Source organism: Artemia sp. Qi Xiang Cuo, chromosome 2 (genome assembly GCF_049724085.1).
Source record: "Artemia sp. Qi Xiang Cuo chromosome 2, ASM4972408v1, whole genome shotgun sequence".
Lineage (NCBI taxonomy): Eukaryota > Metazoa > Arthropoda > Branchiopoda > Anostraca > Artemiidae > Artemia > Artemia sp. Qi Xiang Cuo.
Window position 1 is genome coordinate 30,711,821 of NC_142795.1, and position 22,418 is coordinate 30,734,238.

General features: G+C 35.6%; 2 protein-coding genes across 2 annotated transcripts in view; both read right to left on the reverse strand.

Moving 5' to 3' along the window:
* Positions 1-7,496: 7,496 nt before the first annotated feature.
* Positions 7,497-22,418, reverse strand: part of LOC148955131 (N-acetylneuraminate (7)9-O-acetyltransferase-like) — an 85,908-nt gene continuing 70,986 nt past the window's right edge. Inside the window, exon 3 of the mRNA XM_089108077.1 lies at positions 7,497-10,275. Within this exon, the coding sequence (XP_088964203.1) occupies positions 9,877-10,275 (399 nt within the window). The 3' untranslated portion in view covers positions 7,497-9,876. The remainder of the gene's footprint in view (positions 10,276-22,418) is intronic.
* Positions 10,479-22,418, reverse strand: part of LOC148955132 (N-acetylneuraminate (7)9-O-acetyltransferase-like) — a 148,835-nt gene continuing 136,895 nt past the window's right edge. Inside the window, exon 6 of the mRNA XM_089104773.1 lies at positions 10,479-10,482. Coding sequence (XP_088960899.1) covers positions 10,479-10,482 — 4 coding nt within the window. The remainder of the gene's footprint in view (positions 10,483-22,418) is intronic.

Here is a 22,418-nt window from a genome sequence, read left to right on the forward strand (position 1 = left end):
TAAACATTGATTTTCTCCCCGTTAAACTGATTTTGTTCGTGGAACTTATTGCGTGCTGATTTTTTATTCCTGAAACTTGTTGCATATTTATTTTTTCTCTTCGTGAAACAAGTACATTGATTTTTTTTTCTACCTAGTGAAACTAATTTTGTTCATGGAACTTATCGCATGCATATTTCTTTGTTCGTGATCCATGTTAAATGTTGATTTTTCTCTTCGTGAAACTTCTACCATGATTTTCCTCATTGAGAAAGCTGGTTTTGTTCATGGAACTTGTTGCGCGCTGATTTATGTTTGTGGAACTTGTTGAGTGATGATCTTTTGTTCGTGAAACGTGTTGCAGTGTGATTTTGTTTATTCTCTTCTCGAAACTTGTACATTGATTTTTCGCTTCGTGAAACTGATTTTGTTCGTGGAACTTGTTACGTGCTGATTGTTTTTTTTTGTTTGTGGAACTTGCTGCTTGCTGTTTTTTTTTATTCGTGAAACTTGTTGCAGGGTAGATTTTTTTTCTTCGTGAAACATGTACATTGATTTTTTTCCTCCTCCTGTACTATTTTTGTTCATGGTACATACTGCATGCATATTTTTTTTATCGCGGATTTTTGTGTGTGCTGACTGTTTTTTTTTGTTCGTGAAACTTGTTGCATGTTGATTTTTTTCTCTGCGCAAAACTCGTACACTGATTTTTCTCCTCGTGAAACTGGTTTTGTTCAAGGAACTTGTTGCGTGCTGAATGTTGTTCACATAACTTGTTGCATGATGGTTTTTTGTTCATGAAACTTGATTTTTTTTTTCTACACAGTGAAACTGATTTTGTTCATGGAACTTATTGCATGCATATTCTATGCTCGTGTTTCATGTTATATGTTGATTTTTCTCTTCGTGAAACATCTACAATGATTTTTCTCATTGAGAAAACTGGTTTTGTTCATGGAAATTGTTGCGTGCTTATTTATGTTCGTGGAACTTGTTGAGGGATGATTTTTTTTTCGTTTGTGAAACTTGTTGCAGCCTGTTTTTTTTCTCTTCGCGAAACTTGTACAATGATTTTTTTTACCTCGTGAAACTGATTTTGTTAATGGAACTTGTTGCGTGCTGATTTTTCTCTTCGTGAAACTTGCACATTTTTTTTCTTCTTCTCTTGAAGCCAATTTTGTTCATAGAACTTGAACATGCGGATTTATGCCTGTGGAACTTGTTGAGTGCTTATTTTTCCCCGAGAAACTTGTTGCATGCTAATTTTTTTTTCTCTTCGCGGAACTTAACCTATGAGTTTCTCCCTGTTAAACTGATTTTGTTCGTGGAACTTGTTGCGTGCTGATTTTTTTATTCCTGAAACTTGTTGCATGTTTATTTTTTCTCTTCGTGAAAAAAGCACATGGATTTTTTTCTACCCAGTGAAACTGATTTTGTTCATGGAACTTATTGCATGCATATTTCTTTGTTCGTGATCTATGTTAAATGTCGATTTTTCTCATCGTGAAACTTCCATAATAACTTTCCTCATTGAGAAAACTGGTTTTGTTCATGGAACTTGTTGCACGCTTATTTGTGTTCTTGGAACTTGTTGAGTGATGATCTTTTGTTCGGAAAACGTGTTGCGTTATGATTTTGTTTATTTTCTTCTCGAAACTTGTGTATTAATTTTTTTCTTCGTGAAACTGAATTTATCAATGGACCTTGCTGCTTGCGTATTGGTTTTAGTTTGTGTAACTTGTTACCAGTTGTTTGTTTATTCGTGAAACTTGTTGCAGCTTAATTTTTTCTCTTCGTGAAACAATTACATTGATTTGTTTTCTCCTCCTGAAACCAATTTTGTTCATGGAACATACTGCATGCATTTTTTTTAATCGTAGATTTTTTTTTGTGTGCTGAATGTTTTTTTTGTTCGTGAAACTTGTTGCATGTTGATTTTTTTCTCTTTGCCAAATTCATACACTGATTTTTCTCCTCGTGAAACTTATTTTGTTCAAGGAACTTATCGCATGCTGATTTTTTTTTTCGTTCGTGAAACTTGTTGCATGTTGTTTTTTTCTCTTCGCTAAATTTGTACACTGATTTTTCTCCTCGTGAAACTGATTTTGTCCAAGGAACTTGTTGCTTGATGGTTTTCTGTTCGTGAAACTTGTTGCATGTTGATTTTTCTCTTCGTGGAACTTGCTCATTGATTTTTTTCTTCTTCTCTTGAAGCCAATTTTGTTCATGGAACTTGACCGTGCTGATTTATGCCTGTGGAACTTGTTGAGTGCTGATTTTTATTCGTGAAACTTGTTGCATACTGATTTTTTTCTCTTCACGAAACTTAAACAATAATTTTTCTCCCAGTTAAACTGATTTTGTTCGTGGAAGTTGTTTCGTGCTGATTTTTTATTCCTGAAACTTGCTGCATGTTTATTTTTTTCTTCGTGAAACAAGTACATTGATTTTTTTTCTACCTAGTGAGACTAAATTTCTTCATGTTGATTTTTTTTTCTCTTTGCGAAACTCGTACACTGATTTTTCTCCTCGTGAAACTGATTTTGTTCAAGGAACTTGTTGCGTGCTGATTTTGTTAATGGAACTTGTTGCATATTGTTTTGGTTCGTGTAACTTGTTGCATGTTGACTTTTCTCATTGAGAAACTTGCACATTGATTTCTCTCCTCTTGAAGCTGATTTTCTCCATAGAACTTGTTGCGCGCCGATTTTTGTTGTATGTGTAACTTGTTGCATGCTGGTTTTTCTTCACGAACCTTGTTACATGTTGATTTTTATCTTTGTGACAGCTGTGAATTGATTTTTATACAAATGAAACTGGATTTGTTCATTGGACTTGTCGCATGTTAATTTTTTTTATTCGTTAAACTTATTGCATGTTTTTGTTTTTCTTCCGGAATTTTGTATGTTGATTTTTTTTATTATTTCCTCGTGAAAACAATTTGTAGATGGAACATTTTGAGTGCTGATTTTTAGTCATGTAAAAAAAAAAGTTGAAAAAACTGTAAAAAAAAAACTGTTCAAAAAAAAGGTCACTACAAACATTATTTTTCTATTAGTAAAAGTCCGGACTAACATTTCTATATGATTCTCATTTTGAGTTCGGAAAATATTAAATGTGATAAATGTGATTTTTTTTATGTAGTAAGTATGTTACATGTCCTTCTAAGAGATGTAAAAAAAAAGTTGAAAAAATATATCATGTAAAAAAAGGGGGAGGGGCTCAGGGGGGGGGGGGGTCGGAGGGAGGGGGTTATCAGGGGGTTGGGGAGGAAGGTTAGGGGCAGGAGTTGGGGGGGGAGAGGCAAAAAGTTGGGGGAGGGGGTCCTTGGGGTTGGGGTAGTGGACCTTACAACACTGTTCAAATGGTAGTTGTGTATTATACCGAACACAGTTGAGAATCGCCCAAATAAAAAAAATATGGATCTCTGAATAGGAGTTAGCATTCCCTCAAATGGTTTACCATTTTCATTTCTGTCAACGCCTATAATCATACCATAATGAAGAATCATGTTTAACATTAGATATGTGAACGGCGATCACTTTTAACAGAAACATGATATTTAACACCAAAACCATGGTTTCGTGAACAGCACGAATTTTCATGGTAGGCTGATTCTGATTACAACATAAAAAAACAACCAAAGATATGAATTTTTAAGTCATGGTGATTTCTATCTGTCTGATACCTTTAATTGACACAGTACCTGTCTTGTTGTATGGTGGGGGGACTGTCCGCTACCTTTAATTGACCTATCACTACTAGCATGGTCGAAAAGGTCAGATAATCATGCCTCTGGGGGTGAGATGACCTCCTACACCCCCTAGGGAAAGAGCTGTAAATTATACAATTGACCAATTGTTTACGTATAGTATTTATTATAGGGAAATATACGGAAATTTTTCAGGGAGAAGGGTATTTTCCGCTGAGGGGATTTTCCAAAGTGAGGATTTTCTGCGGTGATTTTCTATGGAAAATTTTAAAGCGAGGGAGGATTCAGATTTACAGGTATGATTTGAAAAACGGTCAGAAATTAAACAAAAAAAACAAGTTTTTTCACCTGAAAGTAAGGAGCAAAATTAAAACTTAAAAAGAACAGAAATTATTCAGTATATAAGGGGGTTGCAGCTTATGTATCCCTTGCTCTTTACGCTAAAGTTTGACTTTTTGTCCAAATACTTTAAGAACGACTCGTGAAACAAAAAGGCCGTTGAATTTGAATGAAAAGTATTTTTAAAGGGCTTTAAGACTTTAGCGTAAAGAGCAAGGCTTGAAGAAGGGGCAGCTCATGTCATTTACGGAACAATTTCTGTTCGTTCTAAGTTTTGATACTGCTCCTTACTCTCAGTTGAATAAAACGAGGATAAGCGTAGAAAAATGACCATTGTCGTTCAAAAAACTTCTAACGCTTTTACTTCCAAACCTCACTGATATAACTGGTCGGATGGGAGACACCCACCTATTATCTACTGCGATACGAATACTAAGCTTGGCTGCTAAAAAGCCATTTTGACAAATCCTAAAACAGCTAAAATAATATGAAATCCTGACATTCTAGCCTAAGAATGAACTGTTTCCAGCTTCAGATCTGCTCCCCCTATCCAAAAGAGTCTAGTATTCCCAGAAGTATAAATAAGTTCACCAAATTCACTAACCATCGCTTCAACTTACCTCTTTTGGTACTAATAACCTATTTCAAATATATAAAAAATATATATAAAAAATCCAATTTGAATATATAATTCAAATATATATAAAAAATCTTTAATAAAGAAATATTGGGAATGAGAGTGCGGTAATATGGACTTTTCATACATCATCAGCATTTACACTGCCGGTTCAATATATTAGGATTTGCCTACTCTATATAGCCCCCTGAGATTTCTTCATTGACATTATTCTCTCCCCTCTCCTGAAGTGAGTAGAACAAGGAAAATTTTTGAAAAATATACTGAAGAGTGAGACAGGAAACTAGGGGCGTTTTTTTTTCATGCTCCCGAGAATTTATATTTGTTTTAGTGCTAATGAAAACAAATTAAAAATTACTCAAGAATCTGGTTAAAAAACTAGGTATACAAATTAAAATTAAACCAATGTGATTGCGACGTCAACTCAGTAGGCAATTCTTATACAGAAATTTAAACGAGAACTTCCCAAAACTTCTAGTCTCTTTTTATTCCTCAAATTGCTCAAAATATTGCCACGGACACCAGCAACGGAGGATGGCAGGCGGAGAGGGGCTTGGAATTCAATTTTGAATTTACGGAATTTAATGGGACTGTTTTCTAGTATAATTACTATTTTAAATACCTTTACCCCCGTCCCAGAACAATTTCAGAATTGGTACCACTGCAAACATTTCTGCGAGCACCCATGGGTTTTATACAAAAGTTCGAATACATAACTTTCTTCTTTCTTATTTTTTTTTTTTTGCTAAAGGCGCAAAAATTCAACAGTTCAACATGAAATTCAGGTTTAATGTTCTGTAAAAACGGCTTACAGCATAAAACAGGTTAGTCTATTCTTCCACCGGTAGGAGAGGAGAACCTAAGGCACTTCGATACAAAATTCCGTACTTGTCAGGCCGGAAAGGTACAGTTTGTTGAAGGAAAAAAGGGAGCAGAAACAGGACTAATATGTGTTTTTTTTTAGAGCTGAAACATTTTTGTTAGTCACTAGACAAGTAGAACACTGCAGTTTGATAAATAAAAAATTGTCTGCTGTTTCTAATGGCTATTAGAATTTACAGTTAGCAAAGTTAAGCAAGTACCATTTAGTAACATTAAGAAAAAGCTCTGGATCATATAATTCCAATCTCAGAGAAGAGTGACTTTGGGCAAGAGATCTAAAATTCAGAGATTTAGCATGCTCGAATTCCAACCCTGTTTCATAACAGCGAAACATATCGGCACCAACCTGTCGGTCCTGAAAATTTACAGAAGAATATATCAATAGCCGTGTTTTGATAAAAATGGGAACTAGACAGCTTTTGCGTAGCGATTCCGTCAGCAATATATTCTTTTTTGTGAGTAATTGTCATATTTAATATTTTATTCAAAACAGGTTTTAATAATTCATAAATAACATAATATATGAAATAGTTATTTACGAAATTTGATTCTAGTATAAGTTATTCCCCAGGTCGTCACCGGAGTCGAACTCATGTACCACTAATAGTAGAAACACCAGGTTACAGTTATTTCCTGTATGATCACTTCTTTTTCTCATTAACTCCACTTTTTTACAACAAGACCTCATTCCTCCAATTTTACGAGTATTCCTATGTCATTAATAATACTCGTATTCCTATTTCATTAATTTGATGCTTAAATTCCTGGGTTCTATAAGAAAAACTGGAATCAATATACTTTTATTCAATAAACAAACACGACAAGTATTAAAACAAATAAAAGAGATTATATGAGGACTAGATTATCTTCAATAAAAAAAAGCACAGATAGAAATACTTTTGAAACCAACAGGTATAGTTCTTATTTATCATTAGCAGTTTGAAAATAAATGTAAGCGTTTGCATAGAAGAAATACATAAAACAGAATGTAGTCGCTGTCACGAAATCTGACATTTTCAACTTGTGTAATAATTTCTGTAAAACGTCTGCTAGGCTGTTCTCAAAGGGAGGGTCAGCGCCACAATATTTGTTTTGTCAAACTTTGATCCTCCTCGTCTACAATGTCCTGGGAAGATTCGCTTTGAAGACGCGGCTTTCAATTATTTCAAAATTGTAAAAATGTAAGATAAGACCTTTAGGCACGGAAGTGGCGATACAGATAGGATTCAATCACTGCAATGCATACTAAGAACGTGCATTTAATTAACTACTTGAAACCATTAGAATTAAAACGATACACAAAGAGACATAGGAAAATTTGTCCAAGGTTGATCCAATGGATCCCATCCCTAGAGAATTATTTTCTAAAATAGGAGCATTTTTTGTGCTTTAAATCCCCTTTCAGGGAATCTCTGATACCCTCTGTCCCTATAATTTTGACCTTGTGCAAATATCTCAACTACTATTGCTACTGCGCTAATACTATGTGAAGAAAAAAAACAGACACTAATATGTGACAAACTATGAAACAAGAAGAAGACGGACCGTCGTCCCATACGATGGTGATATAACATGAACGAGCAGCCTAAGTTCAGTTAAGACTATTCTTTCAAGACAACGTAACTTACAAATAATTTACTATAGCCAGGGGAGAAGAAACCGGGTTTAAGCCTTCTCCCTCTTCTGAAATATTTCTAAAATTCGTACATTCGTCCTAAAAATACAGGGTACTTGTATGATATACACCCTAGCTAATGTTCTTCTAATATGTTTCTCTGACGCTCAATCCTAATGAAATATTCCTAAAGTAAAATAAAAATATAATGCTTTAGAAACAAATTTGGGCTATGTATTTGCACACTAGGGGGGGGGGTTAAACCCCCCCCCCCGTAATGTGCAAATATATAGCCCAAATTATATATTTTCCATCTATTTTTTCAGTTCTCTTTGTCTTGTCTCACGCTAAGGTGAAAGAAACTAAATAAAAAAAAAAAAAAACCGTTTCTATAATGCGTCAATGAATAAATAAGTTGAACGGTAGGGCGTTTATCATTCAAGTACCAAATTCAGGTAAAAAAAAAAATATTTATCCTAAAAAACTAAAAATATTTGTGCAACTTTTGAATTGGTCTTAATATGCGGGTAAAAAACTCTTATTTGAGACTGTTTGACAAATTCTATAGTAGGTGAACAACTTTTTTTTCATTATTTTTGTAACCCCCCCCCCCCCCCAAGAAAAAACACTGGACACGGCCCTGTAGCTTCCAATTTATTACCATTTACTACAATTAAGCAACTCCATTTAACAGGGCCTTCAGCGAATATGCATACTATAATACAAAATTTGGCAAAAAACCATTTCAGTTATATTTACAGCAAAACATTTTAATTTCATCGACATTTATTAAAATAAATAATCAGACGTATACTTCTGACTCAACTATATTATTTTCATAAAATGAAGCTCATTGAAGTAGGTGGATACTCATGAATTACAGAAATTGAAATGGCCTCGAGAGCAAGAATATATTCCAAACTCATAAGAGACACTTGAATAAGTGAATGAGGCCTGGCCTGCATAGCAAATCATTGCACCCAAAATAAAATGGCGAATCTCACATTTCCAGAATTTTAAAGGAGACGAAAAATAAGGCGTAGAAACTTTTCACAAGGACAAATTTCCGTTCGGTGACTCGAATGATACTACATTTGCAAAAACGTGTTTATTAAAATTGACTGCGTATATAGTACACCAAACTGTTTTAAGTAATTTCTGAGAGCGGGGTGCCCTCTTTGAAGTAATTGTTACCCTGCAAACGATACTACGGGGCAAAAATTGAGGAAGCTGCCTACCCTTTGTGGAATATATATTAACTGGATTGGTGGACAGGATAGGGTGAGACCCAATTGGCTGCTTGGTGGTTTGGTTGGTCACAAATGTGAACACGGTGACTCCAATTAAGGCTAATATTTAAATTTAGACATACAAACTTAAAACAGACGCAGTAGAAATATAGGAGCCAGCCCCCCCCCTCCCCAACTTTGCGATCATAGACATGTGTTACCTCTCCCGGCTCACCTGAGGAGCTTATGGTTGAACAAATTCCCATGCAACATTTGTATTTCAGATGTTACCTTGATAAAAATTGTATTACCTTTTGTATTTGAGCGCACAGGGTCGATTTTGTAAAACCTAACTGCCTTTAAACACTTAAACTGACGGGGCAGATAATATTGGAGGTTCAGTTGGATCAGTTGGATATGATACTATGCAAGTCAGCCAGGGATATGACCTTATGATGCTAAAGCACAAATTGTGTGTGTAAGTTGTTTTTCTACAATTCTTATTCCCTGAAAAATCTCAAGGGCTTACTCCCGACATTCATCCATACTGATCTTTATTTATACAGCCTATTAAGTAGATAAATAAGATGATTCATTTCAAAATGGGTATCGAATGAGTATTCATTTCGAAGTAGGAATTGAGCATCCACGAAAATCGATCAATGTTAATCCTGCTGGCCGAGAGGAATAACTTCCCTTATTGAGTTTCCAGTTTCTTGATACTCAAAATGCAATATATTTAAGAACATCCCTTGTACACTACCATGATTTTTCTGTTTTCCATTTGAGCGGATTGTGCACGGTGGATATATAAAATGACTCGGGATGATAAAGGACTTTACCAGATGATCAAAAACCAATAGCACTATAAGAAGTATCTCGCAGAGCACTCATCTTGCCCTCGGCGAAGCCAGCGTTTTCATTTACGCAATAAATGTCTTTGAAGAAAGGAAACCAGAATGAATAGAATCAACCAATGAGATGGTTCCCAATGAAAAGAATCTTAATCTACGTTGACTAGAAAGTTTACACGCTAAATGTGTTCAAAGAATACGAGATATACTATAGCATTACTTGAAGCCGCGACCAACCCCAAAATGTACCGAAAACCGATTTCCTTCTCAGCAAGCAAATTTGTATACAGTTCCAGTCCCTTCAACTGGCAAATTGAATACAGACGCCCGTCTAGAAGAGGTTCAAAGAGGTCTCACATCTTCCCAAAAGAGATAGAGAGAAAGAGAGAGAGAGAGAGAGAGGGAGATAAAGAGGGAGAGAGAGAGAGGGAGAGAGAGAGAGAGCACATTTTCCGTAAGTGTTACATTTTTATAAGTGTACTATGCGCCTGAGTTTGTGTTTTAATAGTCTTTGCATTTTGACCGATAAAGAATAAATGAACACAACACAAGCACGTTCTAAATGTTTCAAAATAAATTTAGAAGCAGCTACAACCTACAACACAGTATAGAGAGATCTAAGAAATCATTCAGGTTGCATGAGATTCTTGTGGAAGATTTAGCTTGTTAAAACTAATAAATTGTGAAACGTTGAAACCATAGAGATAGATACTACCCGCTACAATACACAAAATTAGTAAGTTTCTAAAAACTAATTTTGTATCATCTGGTACAAAAAACCGAGTAATTATCCTAGTTATGTCATGGACGTCATGCGATATACAAACAAAAATAAATGTAGTTAAAACTACATTTGCAACTGGATATCCAGGAATAAGCACTAGCACACCGTTTTTATCAGCAGCCAACCAAATGTGATATTGTGCAGCATAAAGTTCCAATGAAATACTGCCAAACCATGCATAAAATCTGGAGTAATATCGACGCAGCATACCGAAACTGTTGCGGAGAAGAATAAAACTGATTACCTAAAAATAAGACAAGACATCACTCCATGATATTAGAATAGAGGCGATAATGACAGTTTGCAAAAATCTACTTTTAGGGCAATATATTTCTTATACTACATTAGCTTTCCATTTACAGATTTTAACAAATGAAAATATAGTGAAATTGGGTATAATATTTTAAACAATGCAGTTGGCTTTATCAGTGAAAATACAAAATGAATTCAGCTAAAATTAAACAAAACATATAAAGAAAAGGAAAACAAAACTCTCATCTTAATGACTTCCAATATCACCATGCAAATAGCACAAAAACGTACGACAGAATGACAAACTGTACCAGACTCAAAGACAAGACCAAACCAGATCAAAGACCAGACTCATTACCAAACTCAAACTCTACTAGAGACAAACTAACTTGTTATTTTGCCGTGGGTTTTCCTGCAATTTGCATTGTGATATAGGAAGTTATTTAACATATTTCATACTCCAGTAGTACCAGAAACAACCTAACTTGTCATTCTGCTGTGCGTATTCGTGCTATTTCCATGGTGATATTGGAAGTTATTAAGACACGAATTTTATTTACTGGTTTTGTTTTCCTTTTCTTTACGCGTTTTGTTCAGTTTAGCTTAATTCATTCTTCTTTTTTGGTTGATAAAGGCTTCCGGACGTGAAGTCGAAATATTCGAGTTGCTTTATTATTTAAAGTATTTTTTTATCCGTTGCTTTCTTTAAAATATTATACCTGTTTTCATTATATTTTCATTTATTAAAGTCTGTACTTTGAAGACTGGGAGTGAAAACGAGTACTTTTTCGGAGCTCTTCTGCTATTGTAGGGATCAACACTAGCCAAGGGCGGATCCAGGATTTTTTTTAGAAGGGGGTGGGGGTCAAAATAAGTTGATCCGATTAACTTTCGTTAGGAACAAGTTTAATTTACGCAAACTTTCGTTAAACAAGTAAATTACACTACTTTAGACTACGTTAGGGGGGGGGTACCCTCTCAAAACTTTAAATAATAAAAATCCAAGCATTTCGATGCCACGTCCGGGAGCCCTCTTTCGCGAAAAAAAACATTTATGGAAAAAAAATCAAACCATCTAAAAAAATGACAACTAAAACACAAGAGGAGAAAAAACAACAAAGAACTAAAAAACAAACAAATAAATATAACTCACATTTTACACACTTCCAGTACTACACTTACTCTGAACACAGAGGAGAGTTGTCATTTTTTTAGATGGTTTTATTTATACAAAAAAAATTCCTTAAAGATTTCTTTCGCTGAAAGGGTACCCGGATGTGGAGCCGCATTATTCGGATTTTTTATTATTTAGTTTTTTTTTGCTTTTGTCCCACTGCTTTATTTAAATTAGACCCGTTTTTTCTCTTTTATTTTATTGTAAATGGAAAAGCAGTTCAGTCTAAGAAATTATTCTCTAATACACTTGAGCAAGACCATTCCATTAGGCAACGTCAGTGCTAAGACAACAGCTGTATATGGACTAAGATGACACGCAAGAAATGGATGAAAAGTTATATTTCAAATTGACAAAGCTATCGTAAATAGGAAAAAAAGCACTTTTGAGCCAATTTTAGGGCCTCGTCACCAAAAAGAAAACGAAAAAAGAGTATTTCAAAGCTATGTTAGCTTAGACGGGCTACACATACAATATACGAAAAAAATCAGGCACAAACTTTGTTAATTTTTATATAATCGAATTTAAGGGTAACAAGTGCGCGATTGATATCTGAATTTAAATGGAACGGAACGGTCTTGTCCCATTGGAAGTAAAAATAAGTAAATCATATCCAGTACATTTATCAATTAATAAAGAAGTAAACTTCCTAAAAGTTTATTGTTTTAACCAAACGGCCAGAATAAAACGGCCTTAACGCGCGTAAATTGTTTTGTGATTTTTCTTTCCTTAAAAGCTTTCTTTACTTTTGAAAAACTGAAAAATTTAAATAAGAACATTCTTCATGTCTATAAAGCTCTAGTTAAAATCCATTGACGACGCTTAAAGATCAAAAGATGCACAAATATATTCTAAATTCGAAAAAAAACTATAGATACATCAAAGGGTCGATTTCTATTACTCAGCAGCCAGTATAAAACAAGAAATGTCCATGTTATTTCTTTTGATAAGTTCTACACATACAAATTAAGAAAAAAAATACAAAAATTTTACCACTGGATTAAAAAAGGAAAGACGAAAAAAAAACTCTTGAAAATCCAATGCAGATCAAGGAAACAACTCAAATTTTAACAGTTTAAGTAAAACTGGTGACATTCGTCTGTCTTTCTGTAATTCCATCTAATTAAGCTATAAAACACGGCTACTCAAACTCGACGGATATTAGTTCACTTTGTTGTTTTCATAAATTTTTATCTCATGGGAGCTGACCTAGACAACTGAATATCTAACACAACATAGTTTCAAAACAAAATAATTTTAAGCCCACTAAACCAATTTAATGAAATGTGACACACTCACTCAGTTGTTTACCCTGATTTTAAAATCACATCTATATTCAAAGATTAGCACATATTTTTAAATTAGGGACCTGAAAAGCACTTTAAATATCAAAGTACCTTTCAGTATCTTTTTTTTTTTTTTACAAAACATTCTTTTTTACATCTTTTTTTATTGACTAGGTCAAGGATATTTAATCAAAGGCTCTAATCCTGTTAAAGAAATGTAGTGAATAGGAATATATTTGCGTTCAAGTTTATAATTACGAGTCAACTGACTTTTCAAATTTGAACATTCGTATATTTTTTCTTCTTTTCTATGCAAGTCTTCCGACCAGCTTTACTACTAGTTTCACAGCAAAAAAATAAATAAATAATCAAAACTAATAGACAAAATACAAAACAAGAAAGAACAAAAAATCAGCAGGGATATCAAATCTTTAATACGTCATCAAATAAAACCCAAGATCCGTCAGACATCAAAGCTGTTATGTCGCCTATTTATTTCCAAAACATGATTGCTTTGTAATACCTTGTCGATATCTAAAGACACAATACATCTGTTCTTCTCAACTCATTGATCAGTTCTAAGGGCCTTTTGTCAGACGTGTCCTAGTTATGACAAATGAGGAAGCAAGGGGAGAGACCCCCTCTTTGAAAGAGAGGGGCAGAAGATTTGAGATTTCCAAGGCAACCTCAAAGTTTCGAAAAGACTTTTCATTCAGATAATGACAGTTCTGCTAAGGACATGTCCACCATTCTAGTGATGGCGTCGGTCAGACCAGTCATGCTTATGATGTTCTGAAGGGACTCTTTTGTTGATATCCAGTTGAAAGGAAAAATGGGTAAAAAGCCGTTCATTATTCCAGCTTCGAAAACCAATTCTTTTAGTTCCAACTAATTCTATAGTCAATCACAAGGACACCAGTTTGGATGGACAGAAATTATACTATTTTCTTTCAGATGCCCGTTCCGGGCAAACTGATTGCGATTATTCAATTTTGAAAACTGTTATAGTGGCTGATTTTGGACTGATAACATAGTTAGTACAATATGAAAAATTTTACAACCTTTTTTTTAGAGGAGAATACACCCAATTTTCATTGTAAACTGTCCTAGCCTCTTACTGATGTTTCTAGATATAAGATTAGCCAGTGGAATATGAATATCAACAAAGTGAGCATTACAAAAGTCAATATTTCGTGGACTTAAACTATTGCAAATCGCAACAAACTATACTGCAAACTCTTCTTCAATTTCTTTTATAACCTCTTAAATTCTTTTTAAACCCCTCTAAACTTCCTTCGTATGCAGGGTTAAATTTACAATAACTATAAAATTTGTAACAATAAAATTTGACTTTCTCACAACTCCATTTTTTTAAACAATAAAAAACTTTAGCGTAAAGACCGAGGCATTGAGGAGGGGACAGCCCCTTTCATATACGGAATAATTTCTGTTCGTTTTAAGTTTTAACGTCGTTCCTTACTTTCTGTTAAAAAAACTTGTTTTTTTTATTTAATTTCTAGAGAGATTGCCTACGGATTGTTTTGGGTACCCAACTGACTGACCGGTTTTCAAACAGTAGGCTGTCCGAAAAGTGTGGTTCAATCCTGCTTTCTAGGGCTATAATGAGAGAAAGGTTGAGATGGGTTGGGCACGTTCTGCGGATGAAGGATGACAGATTGCCAAAGATAGTCCTTTTCGGCCAAACGTCAAGGGCTAAATAGAAAGCAGGTCTCTTCGGTTGGGACGGAACGATGTCGTAAGGAAAGATTTAAGGGACGGGAGCTTCCTCGGAGGGTGTAGGAAGGGAGGCTTTGAATAGATTGGCATGGAGAAGGAGCATGCGCAGCTGTATTGGTATCAGGTGGCTTGATGCTGCGGTGAGTTGTTAGAAGTAGTTGTAGTTGTAGTAGTAGTAAATATCTTCTTGATACGTTTAAGATGTCAAAACAGTTGTCTGAACTATTCTATACACGATTATCTAAGCTTTCTCGTATTTTAGTCTAAAGTCAGCTAACGCAAAAAAATTAAGTCAATTTCTAAATTAGCCATATATATATATATATATATATATATATATATATATATATATATATATATATATATATATATATATATATATATATATATATATATATATATATATATATATATATATATATATATATATATATATATATATGTGTGTGTGTATTAATTTTTTTCAATCCCAATTTACTAGACGGTAATGGATGTGTTTGGGTCTTCTTAGATACTGCAAATCCTTTGCTAAATGAATCTTCCCCTTATCGTTGATTCAGATATTTAAAAAGACATTCAAAAACCGTGAGGTACAAAGGAAGAATCATAGGTCTTGGAAAAAAACCTGCTACAGCATAATGAATATCCCTTAACGTGGTAATATCTTCGAAAATCCCATTTTTGTTCCTCATTCCTAATACGTTTAGATTGAGCTGAAAGGGATAACCGCTTTGCATAAAAAATATCAAACTATAGAACATCAAACAGTTCATGGTAACGAACTGTATGTGAGGAGCGACCCGGCTCAATGGTAACCGAAACTCTAGAAAACGGGTTATTGACACCAACATATGTATCAAAAGAATCAGAATTTAATGCTGAATTCAGATATATAACGTTCATCAAGTTCAGTCCAACCAAGAAAAAGATACGCGCCTGAGAAAATTTGGCTGATTTTCAGAAATAAGGGGAAAGACCACTTAAAATCTATAGGACCTTAATGAAAATCACACCATCATATTCAGCGTATCAGAGAACCCTACTGTAGAGGTTTCAAGCTCCTACCTACAAAAATGTGGAATTTTCCATTTTTTGCCCGAATAAAGATCCCGTATGGGTTTTTTTTTTTTTTTTTTTTTTTTTTTTTTTTTTTTTCCCAGGGGTGATCGTATCGACCCAGTGGTCCTAGAATATCGTGGGAGGGGTCATTGGTACGGGAATTAAAATTTCTATTGCCCTTTTTAATTGACCAAAAAAAATGGAGGGCAACTAGGCCCCTCCCACGCTTATTTTTTCCCAAAGTCACCCGATCAAAATTTTGAGATAGCCATTTTGTTCAGCATGGTCGAAAATATAATAGATATGTCTTTTAGGATGACTTAATCCACCGAAGTTCCCAGAGGGAGGGCTAAAAGTTATGAACTTTACCCAATGTTAACATATAGTATTGGTTATTGGGAAGTATACAGAAGTTTTCAGGAGGTTTTTTTTCTGGTAGTGGGAGGGAAGGGTGGGTCGGTGGTTATGGTGGAGGATCTGTTCATGAAGGAAGTTTTCATGGGGGAAGGGAAATTGCCATGAAGGGGGCGCCGGACTTGCCAGCATTATTTATTGGTTATTTGGAAGTATACAACCATTTTCAGGAAGGATTTTTTCTGGAGGGGGGGCTAGAGGAGGGGGTTACTCTGGAGAATATTTCCGTAGAGGATGTTTCTTTGGGGTAAGGGACATTTATCTGAAGGGGGCGCCGGATTTCCAAGAATTATTTAAAAAACCATCAGAAATTAAATAAAAAAAACAAGTTTTTTCAACTGAAATGTAAGAAGGAATATTAGAACTTAAAACGAACAGAAATTATAAAGTATGTGAGGGGGTTCTCCCCCAAGTCAATACCTTGCTCTTTACGCTACAGTTTTTTTTAGTGCTTTCAAAAGAGCTATCTATTCTAATTAAACGGCCTTTGTGATTCAGGGGTTTCTGAATCAAATTTTTTTAACTTTTAACGTAAAGAGCGTGGTATTGACTAAGGGGAGAACCCCTTCATATAAGTAATAACATATACGTAATAAAAAAACAATAAAAAAACAAGCGATACGGCTCAATAGTAATCGAAACTTTTAAAAACGAAATTTTGATGTCAATAAATGCATCAAAAGAATGTGTTTATAATGCTGATCCTAAATATATAAATTTTATTAAGTTTAGTATTACTCATCAAAGGCTACGAGCCTGAGAAAATTTACTCGATTTTTTAAAGAGGGGGAAACATCCCCTACAAGTGAAAGAATTTTAATGAAAATCACACCGTCAGATTCAGCGTATCAGAAAACCCTATTACATAGGTTTCAAGCTCATATCTGCAAAAATCTGCAACTTTGTATTTTTTGCCAGAAGAAAAATATACGAATATAGAAGTTAGTTACGTAAGTTAATTTGTAAAGACATCCATTTAGCAAAAGAAAAGTAAAATTTTTATACAAATAAAAGCTGCATTAACTAAAAAACGATAAGAAATTAAATAAAAAAAACAAGTTTTTTAAACTGAAAGTAAGGAGCGACATTAAAACTTAAAACGAACAGAAATTATTCCGTATATTAAAGTGGCTGTCCCCTCCTCAACCCCGTGCCCTTTACGCTAAAGTTTGACTCTGTCACACAACTTTATTTTTTTAAACAAAAAAAAAATTTAGCGTAAAGAGCGAGGCGTTGAGGAGGGGACAGCCCCTTTCATATACGGAATAATTTCTGTTCGTTTTAAGTTTTAATGTCGCTCCTTACTTTCAGTTTAAAAAACTTGTTTTTTTTATTTAATCAAATACATAAAATAAGCATCACTGAATATAAATTTAGGATCATCGAATGCATACGCTTCCTCGGAGTCAAGATCTATACCAACTGGATCATTTTTGAGCCACGATAAAACACTGTGGACAGGGAGAAGATTTGGGACTGTCACATAGACGACAAAAATAGCTAACGTTGGTATTTCAATTACGCCAAATTTAACCCGGCAAACCAGGCATAAGAGCGTACTAGCAATCCTCATATTGAAACATGCTTAATACTTAAGCATGCAATACTTGCAATACTTAATACATGCTAATACTTTCTGTACTATTCTTATTTTTTATTCCTAAATTCGTGGCGCCAGGTACAATTAAGTAGGCTATCTGATTTGCAGCTATTCTTTTATCGAGGTTTTAGATGACTGTTGGGTTTTCTTTTTAAAGAGTCAACAGAGAAACTTTTAGGGATAACTTCCCCAGAAAGATCATTCTAGATTGAAGTGCAACGTCGAATGAAGCTGTTCTTTAAATGCTCTGTTCTCAGCTTGCCGGCCTCAAAATAATTGGACCAACCTGTGTGCCTTCGTGTCTGTTTGGTTGGTTGGACGATTTGGGGCACAATGCGAGAAAGCTATAGAGAAGGAGGTGAATTCACGTGCTTGTAGAAAACTATCATCGACCCTACAGACTGAGAGTTGTGGGGAACGACTGAACCTACCCTTTTAGCCCCATTTTTGATCTTTTGGAGTGGCGCCAACAATGTTTTGGGAGCCTCAGCATAAATCGGGCACTAAATCTCGGCAAAAATTAAGTTTTCATCGACACTAGCAATAAAACAGCATATGTTTGTGTTTTTGTGTGCGTATGGCTTTCTTTGCACTGAAAAATCAACTAAAAAAATTAAATTAAACTTTTTTAAGACTAGATTCCTTTATTTTCATCAACTTAAAAAACCAAACAATTAAATAAACAAAGCCACTATTAGAAGTTCAAATGACCTGTGCAAAGTGGCTCAATTAATTAATTAAATCAGATCATCAACAACAGGAAAATAAAGACAGCAAAAAGAAGAAGAAGAAAAAAACAACAAACAACTAAACCATAATCTTCACACAGAACTACATATCATCCTACATTCCGACTAAGAAGAAACTTTTTGGCCTGTAATTTAAATCAAGAAACTGATTTAGAGACCCTAATGCTGTCCGGGAATTATATTATAGACCATAACTTTTAACATTTATTTAGAATATCACTGGGACTGTTACAAAGGACCTAGGCATTACAGATCGAAAAATATAAACTAAAAAAATCAACAGTTCGTAGTAGAGAGGGGTCAGGAGGTGCCAATGCCCACCCCTGCTGCCACCTACCACTTTTTTTAACACCACATATTGGCACGGGACCCACATGGTTTATTGTTTTCTCACTGAGAAGGAAAAAACAGGATTTTTCTCACTTTGAAAACCAGGAATTTTCTCGAATTTATGGTTATTTTCATGGATGGATATGTGTGTTGTTCGATTTATTTGATGTTTTTCTCGGATGTCAACATCAGATTATGGATGTTTTATGGTTTTTGTCAGTGAGAATTTGAAAAACAGGGACTTTGTCACATTTATGTATGTCAACAGCAATTCATGTCTGTTTTATGGTTTTCTCACTGAGAATGAAAAAACAGGAATTTTGTCACATTTATGGTTGTTTTCATGGATTGATATGTGTGTTGTTCGATTTATTTGATGTTTTTCTCGGATGTCAACATCAAATTATGGATGTTTTATGGTTTTTGTCAGTGAGAATTTGAAAAACATGAACTTTGTCACATTTATGGATGTCAACAGCAATTCATGTCTGTTTTATGGTTTTCTCAGTGAGAATGAAAAAACATGAGTTTTGTCACATTTATGGATGTCAACAGCAATTCATGTCTGTTTCATGGATGGTTATGTGTGTTGTTCGATTTATTTGATGTTTTTCTCAGATGTCAACATCAAATTATGGATGTTTTATGGTTTTTGTCAGTGAGAATTTGAAAAAACAGGAACTTTCTCACTGAGAAAACCATAAACCACGTGGTGTAGTCACGAGTCAGAACACCTGTGCTGTCGACCTCAATTCACCTATCGTGAATCAATAATTCTCCTTAGAAACAACAAATTAATTTCCCCTTTCTTGACAGATCAATCAATCAATGACATCATCTGTCAGACTTTAAAAATTTTCGCCTAGAAACATTTCTCCAGGAATAGATCCAAATCATTAATGTCTTTGCCTCGGGAACAGTTCTACTGGTCGAACTCTAAAGGATATTAATACCCAAAGGCCATGGAAACAATTAGGCAAGAAACATCTTAGCGATGAATTGTTTTAGCGCGCGAAAAGGTTTCATATTAATTTGAAATGCGTTAGCGCAGAGATGCCAATAACAAAGGAACACGCTGAATTTACGTTTAGGGATTATTTGGGCGAAACCGTTTTAGACAGGTTATGGAACTATTTCGGCGAAACAGATAGAGACATTTTAAAAGAAGATTTTTGAAGAGATTTTAGAAGAGAATTTGAGTGTGGTCGTTATAATACACAAGTTTCATTTGAACAGTGTTGTGAGGTCCTCTAACCCAACCCCAAAGGGTTCCAATCCTCCTACCCCAACCCCGAAGGAAGCCCCCGGTCCTCAAAGCCCCCCAAACTCCCAAAGGCCCTCCACCGGTCCCCCAAAGGCCCACCCAGACCCCCAATGGCCATTCCCAGGCCCCAAATGTCCCCCAGGCTCCCAACTGTCCCCCGGACACTCAAAGGCCCCCCAAGCTCCCAAAGGGCCACCGGCGCCCCAAAGGCCCACCCAGACCCCCAAATGCCATCCCCGGGCCCCCCAAAGGCACATCGAGCTCCCAAAGGACCAACGGGGTCCCAAATGCCCTCCACCGGTCCCCAAATGTCCCCCAGGCCCCCAAAGAGCCTCCCCGCGCCCCCCCGGCCGCCCCCGACCCCCCCAAGCCAACCCCCGGCCCCAAAGCCCCTCCCCCGGTCCCCAAAGGTCCCCCCGAGCTCCCAAAGGACCACCGACCCTCAAGGGACCCACATACCCTCAAAGGCTCTCCCCGAGCACCCGTCTTTCGTTGATGTGTGATGTCTGAAACCTATGATTTGGGATGTGTAGTTTGCTACTTCAGGCTTTTTTGAGCTAAGGTTTCCTAGTATTTCCTAGGTGAATGTTGTCTGAAACCAATAGTTTGGGATGAGTAGTTTGCTATTTCAGGCTTTTATGAGCTAGGTTTCTTAGCCTTTCGTTGATGTGTGTTGAGTGAAACTTATGATTTGGGATATGTAGTTTGTTATTTTTGACTTTTCTGAGCTGGATTTCTTAGTCTTTCATAGGAGAGTGTTGTATGAAACCTATGATTTGGGATGTGTAGTTTGCTATTTTCGTCTTGTCTGAGCAGGATTTCTTAGCCTTTCATAGGTCTGCGGTGTCAGAAAATTATGATTTGGGATGTATAGTTTGCTATTTCAGGCTTTTCTGAGCTAAGGTTTTCTAGTATTTCGTAGGTGAATGTTGTCTGAAACCAATAGTTTGGGATGAATAGTTTGCTATTTTTGACTTTTCTGAGCTAGGTTTCTTAGTCTTTCGTTGGTGTGTGTTGACTGAAACCGATGATTTGTAATATGTAGTTTGCTATTTTTGACTTTTCTGAGCTAGATTTCTTAGTCTTTCATAGGCGTGTGTTCTATGAAACCTATGATTTGGGATGGGTGGATTGCTACTTTTTGACTTTTCTGAGCTGGATTTCTTAGCCTTTCATAGGTGTTTGTTGTCTGAAACCTATAGTTTGGGATGACTAGTTTGCTATTTTTGACTTTTCTGACCTGGATTTCTTAGCCATTCGTAGGTGTGTGTTGACTGAAACCTATGATTTGGGATGGTTAATTTGCTATTTTCGACTTTTCTGAGCTAGATTTCTTAGCCTATCATATGTGTGTCCTTTCAGAAAATTATGATTTGGGAGGTGTAGTTTGCTTTTTGGACTTTTCAGAGCTAGGATTCCTAGTCACTCATAGGTGTTTGTTGTCTGAAACTTCGAGTTTGGGATGAGTAGTTGGCTATTTTCGACTTTTCTGAGCTAGGTTTCTTAGTATTACGTAGGTGAATGCTGTCTGAAACTTATGATTTGGGATATGTAAATTACTATTTCGGGCTTTTCTGAGTTGGATTTCTTAGTCTTTCATAGGTGTGTAGTGTCTGAAACCTAGGATTTGGGATGTGTAGTTTGCTATTTTCGACTTTTCTGAGCTAGGTTTCTTAGCCTTTCATAGGTATGTGTTGTCAGAACATTATGATTTGGGATGTGTAGTTTGCTATTTCAGGCTTTTCTGAGCTAAGGTTTTCTAGTATTTCGTAGGTGAATGTTGTCTGAAACCAATAGTTTGGGATGTGTAATTTGCTATTTCCGACTTTTCATAACCGGATTTCTTAGTCTTTCGTAGGTGTGTGGTGTCTGAAACCTATGATTTGGGATGTGTGGGTTGCTATTTCAGGCTTTTCTGAGTTGGATTTCTTAGTCTTTCATAGGTGTGTAGTGTCTGAATCCTATGATTTTGGGTGGATGGATTGCTACTTTTGACTTTTCTGAGCTAGGTTTCTTAGCCGTTCATAGGTGAGTGTTGTCTGAAACCATATAGTTTGGGATGACTAGTTTGCTATTTTTGACTTTTCTGAGCTAGGTTTCTTAGCCGTTCATAGGTGAGTGTTGTCTGAAACCTATGATTTGGGATATGTAATTTGCTATTTCTGACTTTTCATAACCGGATTTCTTAGTCTTTCGTAGGTGTGTGATGTCTGAAACCTATGATTTGGGGGTGTGTGGGCTGATATTTTTTTACTTTTCTGAGCAGGATTTCATAGCCATTCGTAGGTGTGTGTTGACTGAAACCTATGATTTGGGATGGTTAATTTGCTATTTTTGACCTTTCTAAGCTAGATTTCTTAGCCTTTCATAGGTGTGTCCTTTCAGAAAATTATGATTTGGGAAGCACACAAAAACTTACACATGCACACGAAAACTTACATGCACACAAAAACTTAAATGCACACAAAAACTTACACACACACACACACACACAAAACTTACACAAACACACACACAAAAAC